This window comes from Rosa chinensis, chromosome 6, assembly GCF_002994745.2.
Source record: "Rosa chinensis cultivar Old Blush chromosome 6, RchiOBHm-V2, whole genome shotgun sequence".
NCBI classification, from domain to species: domain Eukaryota; kingdom Viridiplantae; phylum Streptophyta; class Magnoliopsida; order Rosales; family Rosaceae; genus Rosa; species Rosa chinensis.
In genome coordinates, this window is record NC_037093.1 from 1,416,324 (window position 1) to 1,425,919 (window position 9,596).

The 9,596-nt window shown below is 38.2% G+C and overlaps 1 protein-coding gene across 1 annotated transcript; it reads right to left on the bottom strand.

The window, feature by feature from the left end:
- Positions 1-4,646: 4,646 nt before the first annotated feature.
- Positions 4,647-7,581, bottom strand: LOC112174371 (COBRA-like protein 1). Its single transcript, XM_024312129.2, has 6 exons — positions 7,497-7,581; positions 7,304-7,383; positions 6,285-6,738; positions 5,960-6,119; positions 5,529-5,791; positions 4,647-4,954 (listed from the first exon to the last, which is right to left on the bottom strand). The coding sequence occupies exons 1-6, from the start codon at positions 7,579-7,581 to the stop codon at positions 4,647-4,649; spliced, it is 1,350 nt and encodes a 449-aa protein (XP_024167897.1).
- Between the last annotated feature and the right edge of the window lie 2,015 nt (positions 7,582-9,596).

The window sequence follows — 9,596 nt, forward strand, 5'->3', positions numbered from 1 at the left end:
GCCGATTGTAGTACCACGACCAAAAAAAGACACATTCACAACATCAAAACATCTCTAAGATGATCTAAGTTCTCTCTAGAGCAACCTCTCTACGAGCAACTCCTCTCCTTCTCTTTCTCTTATCGGTGATCACACTCTAAGTCCTAGTCTCCTCAAGAGCCGACTATCAGTGCCACCAAACCCTCTGTCAACGTACTTCGGTCCTAGTCTCCTCGGGAGCCGATTGTAGTACCACGACCACAAAAAACCAACGACACATTCACAACATCAAAACATCTCTAAGATGATCTAAGTTCTCTCTAGAGCAACCTCTCTAAGAGCAACTCCTCTCCTTCTCTTTCTCTTACCGGTGATCACACTCCTAGTCCTAGTCTTATCAGAAGCCGACTTTCAGTGCCACCAAACCCTCTGCCAACGTACTTCGGTCCTAGTCTCCTCGGGAACCGACGGTAGTGCCGCGACCACAACGGTTACAGAACCAGCCAAGCAAGGGTAACGCCTTAGCAACCCAGCCAAGCTAAAGTCACGCTTTAGCAAGATCTCAATACTTCCCAGTGATTTCGCTCTGCTCAATCTGCAATATTGAGTATCGACTTGTGAACAAAAAGTAACTTCAACAAAGTCCTCACCACGAGGCACAAAGAATCCCGCGACGAGGTTGGTGCTCTCCTCGTCTACAATCGCTCGACAGAAGTCAGGTCAAGGGACACCCCTGACGACCGCACCCGAACGGTGCTGGCACGCTCGCGCAAGAAAAGAGACTGTTGACCAGCTGCAACAAAATTGGAGCCAAACAGACAGGTCAAGAAAAAAAATGGGTGGAAACCCATGTCCAGTAGTAGTGAACAGTTACTTGACTGGTCGATGCCTTGACATTTCTTGACTACGGGTGAACTTGCTCTAAGACGTCTGTTATTATTGGTAAGGGTAGCAACCAAAATACTGTAATTAGACCCAAATGCTTTTCGAATTCTGCTAAGTTTTTTTTTTTGGCTACATTATTATATGACATTGGGAAACATAGAATTTAAATTTGGAATCGCAAATATATATAAGATACATAATCTTTTAACTATTTAAAAAAAAAAAAAAAAAAAAAAACTATTAAAGCTACAAACTTTTGCAATCGTAACAGAAAGCTAATAACTACATTGAAATATAACTTCATTGTTAAGGTAATTCGGTAATTGGTACTATGGATGAATATCATATAAACAAGAATGTGAGATTATTAATATATTCATTTAACGGCAATATAGGATGTGAGATTTCAACATGCACGAGGTAGAACGAAGGGATGCCATCATACCAAGATGGTATGAGGGGTCGTTTATAACTTTATAAAGTATGTGTCGCACTTTCAGTGATGAGGCGGTTAAAGGTTTAAGCATTGGCGTACATCTTTAAAGCTTCGGCAGAACAGCAGCTGCATTTTGTGCTTAACTTTTATGGTTAGTATCATTATTAATTTTCTTTTCTCAAGAGAACAAAATGCCTCGCTAAGCGCTTTCGTGTAACGTCCCGGACCTAAATTTTACCGTTTACTAGTCATTTGGACGGGAAACGACAATTTCTTTCACTTTTTACTTATTTAGATACTTTTAGTGGCCCTAAAAGTTGACTTTTCGTTCGGGTCAAAATTTGAGGAAACTTCCTTCATGAAAGTTGTAGAGGACGTTAAACCGAGCGCGTGCATATGTGGTGCATAAAAATTGGAGTTCGTATGTGAAAGTTATAAGCGAAAGATTAAAGTTACTGTTTACGGTTACTGTTCATGGTAAGTTTCTATAAATAGCCGAGTTACTGTGGTAAGTTTCCATTTTTGGAAACCTACCCGGCTCTTTCTCTCTCTCCTCTCCCCTGATCCTTTCTTCCCTTCTGTCCGGTTTCTTCTTCCTCCGATATCTCCCTTCTCCGGCCGACCCACGACGGAATCTGGGCACCGGCAAGCTTGTCTCCTCCCCCTTGTCACGCCTGTGGTGGTGTTTTGCGGCGGCTCGACCGGAGGAGCTCGGAATTGAGCCACGAAGATTACGGTAGCCGAATGGAGGTTTCATCGATTTCTGGCGATTCCGGCCATATCCGGCCACCAAACTGGCGTCGAAGGATCGGTTTTTGCCAAGGATCATTTCGCCCCTATTCTCGAGTCAAGATTTTCAGTGTGGAGGTCGAATCGAAGATTTCAAATCCTAGGGTTCTTGGGATTTTCTGGAAAAATTTCACCGGCCGGTTTCGACTGTTTAAAGGTAAAATTGGGTTGTGTTGTAGTTGAGAAAATCGATCAGTGTGTTGAGTAGGTGCTACTGTCAAAATATGGTGGCCATCGGAGGTAGTGGCTGCCGGCGCGTGGGGCTCACGCGCTGCCACTGTTGGCGGCGCATGGAGGCGTGTGTGGGCAGTGTTTTAGTTTCAGTTTTTAGCCCTTTTAAATTGTATAAATGTTGTGGAGCTTGTATGTGAAATTTGGTGAATTTTGGAAGAGTTTGGATATGTTTGTGAATTCCCGAAGTTTGGAAGTTTTGGTTGTCGAATTGTGGGAATCCGACCTTCGGGTTTCCTTTGTTCCGATATAGAATACTTTAATCGACGGAGATAGATTAATGGTGAAGTTTGGATTGAATCTGGAAAGAATTGGAGATGTGGGATTTCGTAGGGTTTTGGGATTTAGTATAGACTCGTACTTGTTTATCGAATTATTGTTTACGGAATATAATTGTGTACAGGACGAGTTACCAACCCATCGCTTGACGAGGATCCTTACGCTTGGGTACCACGTTAGTAGCATACTGTGAGTGGACCTTTGTTTTTAAGTAAATGATGCATGCATTTATTTCTTGATTATGCTCTATTTATTTATCAATTTACTTTTTCGAGCATATGGTTACTTTCGAAAATGGATTTGGATTTATGATTATTTGAAGGTTTTATGGCGTGCGGGGTCACGTCATTGGAATGCTTATTTCCCTCCTATTTATTTTATTAATGAGATTTTTTAGAAAGATTTTCGAAATGGGATTTCGATGAAGTTAATGCTTATTTATTTATCGACTTCGGTTTTGGCATTGAGAATGCCTTGTTGATGATTTTGGAAATTGATTTTGTTCCGGTTTACGAGTAATATTATTTCTTCCTATTTATTTTGAACTTGAGATTATCTTGGCGTGTGGGACACGTCGTTGGAAATTCATTTACGAGAGTTGGGGAAGTTTTATGGATTTATGAGGTTTTCGGATTTTCTTTTGCCATACTTTGGGTGACTTATCATTGCTAGCTTTGATCTTCCGCCTTTGTGGCGAGGTGATGGGATCACCGAAGCCCTCCGCCTTTGTGGCGCTGGTTACTATCTCTGTGACAGTAATTCTGAAGCCCAATATCCTATCGCTACACATAGTGGCGTGAGGGTATATTACGGGAGTAATGGGAGTATTTTAGCCTGGGAGGCTATCACCCGAGCCTGGGAGGCTCACTCGTATGGCCATCGCCTTCCCCTACTCACTTTACTACTTAGGCTAGCGGGGCTAGCTCGATTTTCGTTTAACCAGCGGGGCTGATCTTATTTTTCCTTGAGTATCAGAGTTCCAACTTTTTCTTTTAAATCGTATGTGACTAGCGGGGCTAGTTGGTTTTCATGAGCGGAACTCCTCTTGTTTTATTTTCGTTAATTGTTGCATGCATCCGGATTTTATATATAAAGAAATAAATGTGGGAAAGTATAAAATCCCTTTTGTTTGAAATTGTTTATTTTTGTCCACTCACGCTAACGTTTTTATATACTTTTCCCCTGGGCCCTTTGGTTTCAAATGCTCAGTTCGCAGTGTAGCTGTTCAGCTTTAGGAGTTGAGGCTTAGCACCACCGCTGTCATCTATCCCTCGTAGGTTACTTGCTAACCTACTATGTGTATCGTTGTTCTTTTGGTTCTAGATTGCTCTGATAACCTTGAGATTTTTATATTAATATTGTAACCTATGACTTGGTTGTAATTTGAGTTAATTGGATCATTTGATACTCTAAATTGTGGAGTTGTGCGGTTTTGGGAGCAGGGTGGCTCCAGGAGTTTTGGGAGGGTTGTTTAGAAGTGAAATTGAAATTCTACAGGTTTTGGGTTGCCCATTTTTAAGGGAGGTTATGCCGAAATTTTTGGTAAACCTTCTTTAAAGGTGGGTCCCGCGGGGCCACTTCAGATTCCAGGGTGAAATCCGGGGCGGACCCTGTCATTTCGCCTCTTAAAGCATAGCATTGTTTGATATAGAACTTTTGATGATTTATGCCTTGTATGGACGCCAGTGGTAGAGTTCATCCCCTAGAAGGAAAAATGGAGACATGGTATTTGATCGAAAATGAATTCTTTGCTGCTTTGTACATTGAAGATTTAACACTGAACTTAAAAAGATAACTCATAATAGCCAATAAACCAATAATATAGAAAAGTTTATTACTAAAAAAAAAAAAAAAAATTAGACTTTCACAATAGGCAAACTACAGTTATTATACATCAGCCCAACACTTAGGCTGATCAATTTCAATTTCACAAATATCCTGTGCAAACATGTACTTGGGAAACTCTAGAATTTGGTCATCAAGAAACCCATGAAAAAAATTGGGAATCACTCACTCAAACTAGGCCTTGTGGGTACGTAGTTCATCATCAAAGACATGGAACTAGTAGTGCCTGAGAAATCAAAAATGTCAAAAGCAGGAAAAGACAATGTGAGGGTTTTGCAAAATTGGAGACAGCACCATTTGGTAAAGTTGGGAAACTGTCTGGTAGGGGCATCTGACAACTCTCTCCATTGAAATATAGTCTCCTAGGGAAAGCCCATCCATTTGAGAATGTGAAGGAGTCCATGTCCTTCTTCAAAAGCATTTCAGTTGAGACTGAACCCACTTGGTCCTTCTTGGTGGAAATCAGCTCGGTGTTAACGTAGGGTATACCCCAAAAGAGGGCAACTTCATCTGCAAAAGTTCAAATTGGTGAGAAACTATAACCTTTTCTATTACTTTTGTAACAAGGCATCATAAACTTGCATGTCATGTGTTTCGGAAAATGCTTCAGAACCCAATTTTTTGTTTTTTTTTTTTCTAACTTTCTCACATGGTGTGATACAGTGATACCATGTGGGAGACTAGAGATCGATTGAGATTGAGAAAGGAGTTTGGTTCTAGAACTTCTTCCTTAACTGTACTTTGAAACTTGAAGGATGATCTCACGCAAACTCATTTGAGTAGTCGAAAGCCTTAATCAGTAAATTTTAAAAGTTATGGGAGTTTTGATGACTTTTGTGTTAATTAGGATCATGAAAAGCTTGTCACCAACTCTCGGATTGAAATTGAACCAAGTTATAATGTCAAACAATTATTGGATTTGCTGTTTGTGACTAAATTTTCATCCTTCTTTACTTACACATCTAGCTTAATTTCTACTAAATGTGAACTTAGCAATTTGATGTTAAGCATTCCTTATTTGTACTTTCAATATTATTGAACATCGAGTATCAAACTCTTTTGAAAAAAGAGTACCAGGATGTACCTCTAAACCCAGCAGGTAGCATTGTACTGTTGAAACTATATATTGTTGTCTTCTGGCTGAAACCCGGATGCTGAACCAGTACGTTCCAGTCCGAGAAGATTTTATTATAGTTATAGTTGGTAATTGTAAGTTTTACTCTCCAATGATCCACATAGTTGCTCATAATATGCCAATGAACTCGAACAGGGCACATATGATCAGTACATTTCACCACATCAGGATCACTTTGAATATCATTTGTTATTATCGACGGGAAACTGGTTCTGTTGTAACAAAGATGAGAGAGACAGGGACACAGTGAGGTTGAGTTGAATTGAATTTTGCATAATGCATGCTGTGGACCAAAATAAAACAGGTAGCCGACGCTACGTACTTTGACTCGTAGCTTTCATCTTTAAGATTGGTGCAGTTTAAAACGATTAGAAGCATACCTTATGCATGTCTCTGTAGTTTTATCTGCTAATCTGCATCCACAGCTACACAAGGGGCATGATGTGATGGTAGGATTGTAGAATGTAGAGAGTGAAACACAACAGACCGGTGTTTCAGCAGCTATAAAACTTGAATAAGTGCATGTTGCTTTCCATGTTCCTGAAAATCAGTAATATTATCACCAATATGAAACCATTGATCAGGTAGATACTCATTTCAATATTGTGAGTTTATAGTTTGACAACGTAACAGGGCAGATACAGAACAAAAGAATGTGTATGTGTGTTTTTATATGTATTAACTTGTTTTGGTTAAAATACTTACTGAAAACTTGAACTTGTCTTCTACCCCCAATATCCAAAGAAACTGTAGGATCGACATCCAAAAGCGGTCCGCAAGTGTATCCAAGACCTGGTGCCATCAAAGTAAGGTTGAGAGGTGCACTTCCAAAAGAATTTTGCTGCAAATTGCCGACTTTAATTTGAAAGGAAGAGAATGACTTGGAGGGGTTGATAGCCCAGGCATCAAGAACGCCACCACGGCAGCAGTCCACTGACATGTTTTCTAGGGAAGAATCTGGCATGAGATCAACTATTTCGGGATGTTTCACACAGGAGTGTGGTATATCTGACTTGAAGGATGAGCAGTTTCCTTGTTTGGTAGCAAAGGCACCCTTCATTGACCAAATCACCTCATTCTGTGCCCATATCCATCCCAGCTCCCAACCAGGCTTGTCTACATGACGATATTGGTAGTAATTCTGGATAGTTACTTTCGCCTGCAAATATCTCTGTTAGTCTTCATCATTTCTAGAAGCTTTTTAGTTGCAAATTGCATATTCTTAACATGCTGAAGACTGTCGTAGGTTTGAAAACTCGGATCTCATGGAATCAGTATTGTGATATCTTGTTAGAGAACTACTGAACCGCAAAAAGTTTAGGGAATAAGTGAAACAAAGTGTACCAAGTTACTACAGAATACAAACCTGGGGAATGTTTTTTAGGTATACTAGACATCATAACTCAATATTTTAAGACTTAATTTTGAATGCAAACCTGGGGAATGTTCAGTCTTCAGCCTTAGCATGTGCATAGCATATATCGAAAGAAATATCAAATCTGAGCGTCTAAGTCTGATCACAATGAGTTCACTGTACAACTTTTGTGCACATACAAATGTATGGAAGCATAAGCTTCAGAGATTCCGATTGCATGCTTAGCAATTTGGCAGCCATAGATTTTAGATGGTCCACGAAAATTCTCTTCAAGTTTATAACAGTAATCTATTTCTGATGTAATTGAACCAAGTTGAATAAGTTTTGAGCAGAATTACAGTATACTAACCAAATAGCCATCATTTTCCCATTGGTAAGTGTCGAAAATAACTGTTATATTTCCATTTGGATCCAAGGGATCATAGCAATCTGCAAAGCAAAGAAAGCAGTTCTTGGTTCAGATATTAGCAAGAAACTGATCTCTCCCAAAACTCGAAACAAAAGAAGTAGCGAAGGAATAACAACTCGATGATGTCTCATGCCTGATAAACTGCTTATAGCAACTACTATTATCAACACTAGTGCGAAAGGCCACAAATTATTAGAGGGGATGCTGATGAATGCCATTTTTCGTTTCAGGAATGAGCAACAATAGAGATAGATAGAAGTTGTTATAGTACAATGAGACAAACATGCTCGTTACCCTATTTGGCTTTATAAACAAGAAACGTTCTGCATCAGTCTAAAGATGAATCCAATTTTTTCTACTCGTGGCACAAATCAAACAAGAATCATTGGAAATATCAACTGGATATGAGCAGACAAATCCAAATGACCTGGTTAATAAGATTCCAGTTTTGCATATGAATAGAATACTATGCGACGGAACTGGTTTGGAAGCTGCCTCGTGTCATTTTCAAACCAGAGCATTTGATAAAGTGTGAAAGGACGTCTGAAACTTAAGCATTGGACCATATTGGAGTTAAAAAACTCATACTGTTGCTGTTATAACCATGTAATTAATGTCAGAAATAATACTGATCCATAAAGGGATGTCCAAGAATATGGGGCATATAACATATTGTCCTCTATTCTCATTCTCTTCTTGCACCACTTTGCTTATATAAACATGGGATACCTATATTCCATGTAACTGTGAAATGAAATGTATATAGATAATGCCAAAAGGTATGTCGTTTTGATTTAGGCATGGTTTTCGATAAGGATTTGGGTCGAGAATTGAAATGTTATATCGTAATTTCAGCCAAGATGCCAGTATCCATGCTAGGTATTCTTACACAAGACTCAGTTACATGATAGAATATCACCAAGATCAAAACTTTAGCCTTTCTTGTCGAAATGTAGGTACATTGTGTTGGCTACGTCAATTAGAATGGATGGGATTCTTCATTCATCTCATTCCAACCCACCTTTGTTCATTCTGAGTTTCTAACTCACAGCTATGTTTTCGAAAATGCAAGAAATTAAAGTATCTTAATTGGATTTTTTTCTTTATATTTTATTTTTATTTTTATTTTTTGAGAAACTCACAGCTTGCTGCCGCCCAAAAATAAATAATAAACTACATATATGCATATGTGAGTTAGCATTGGATCAGTTTTGATGTTATAACAACTTTTAACAATGCTATTAGCTATATTTTAATCTCATTGTACCATAACAACTTCTATCTATCTATCCAACTGTTAGCTAGCATTGTTATAGTTAGCGTTGGATCTTATTTTAGCTAGCGTTGGATTTTTAGCAATGCTAGCTATATTTTAGACAAATTTTAGTTAAAGCAGCTAAAAAGTTATTTTGGCTAGCCACTTTTAAAAAACGTCTGCAACAGTTCTCTCTATTTTATCTAATTTTAAATTTATATTAATTTTTAAATGAAGATTAAATAGTTTAAATGTATTTATAAATTATATAACTAACTTAAAATGAATGTTTTAAATTATAGAGAGCCTCACCTTACTCTCCTCACCTCACTCTTTATATTTAGGAGCGAGATAGCTAAAAGTTATAATAGAGAGTCACTTAAGAATCTGGTGCAGCTGCTAAAATAGATAAAAAGTTAAACATGCTCTTCAAAATAGCTAAAGAGCTAAAATAGAGAGTCTGCTAAAGATGCTCTTAGACAACATGGTGACCAAATTTCATATGCTCCACATACCTCAAATTTTTTTTTTATAAAAATAATTAAGAAAAAAATAAAACTTGAAAAATATTGTAACCACACAGATGAGAGGAAATTTCTTTTTTTTTTTTTGTGTGGGAGATATTGTAATTTTTATTTTATTATTGTACCTTGATTTATAAATATTTATGTTATAATATTATTATGTGAGGGCATTTAAGAATGTTCAAAAATTTAATTATATTAAGAGGAAATTAGCTTAATATATAATATATATATTTTTTTTTAAGAAACTCACAGTTACATATATGCACATGTGACTTAGTGTTGTTGGATCAGTTTTGAACTTTTGATGTTATTAGACAACATGGTTGTTTGGCTCCAAAACCAGTATGGGTGCAAACTGTCTCTTTTGAGCGTGTGCGCAGGCGTGTCAGCACCGTGGGGGCAGTCGTCGGGGAATCCATTGACCTGACTTCTTGATCAAACGCCGTGGACG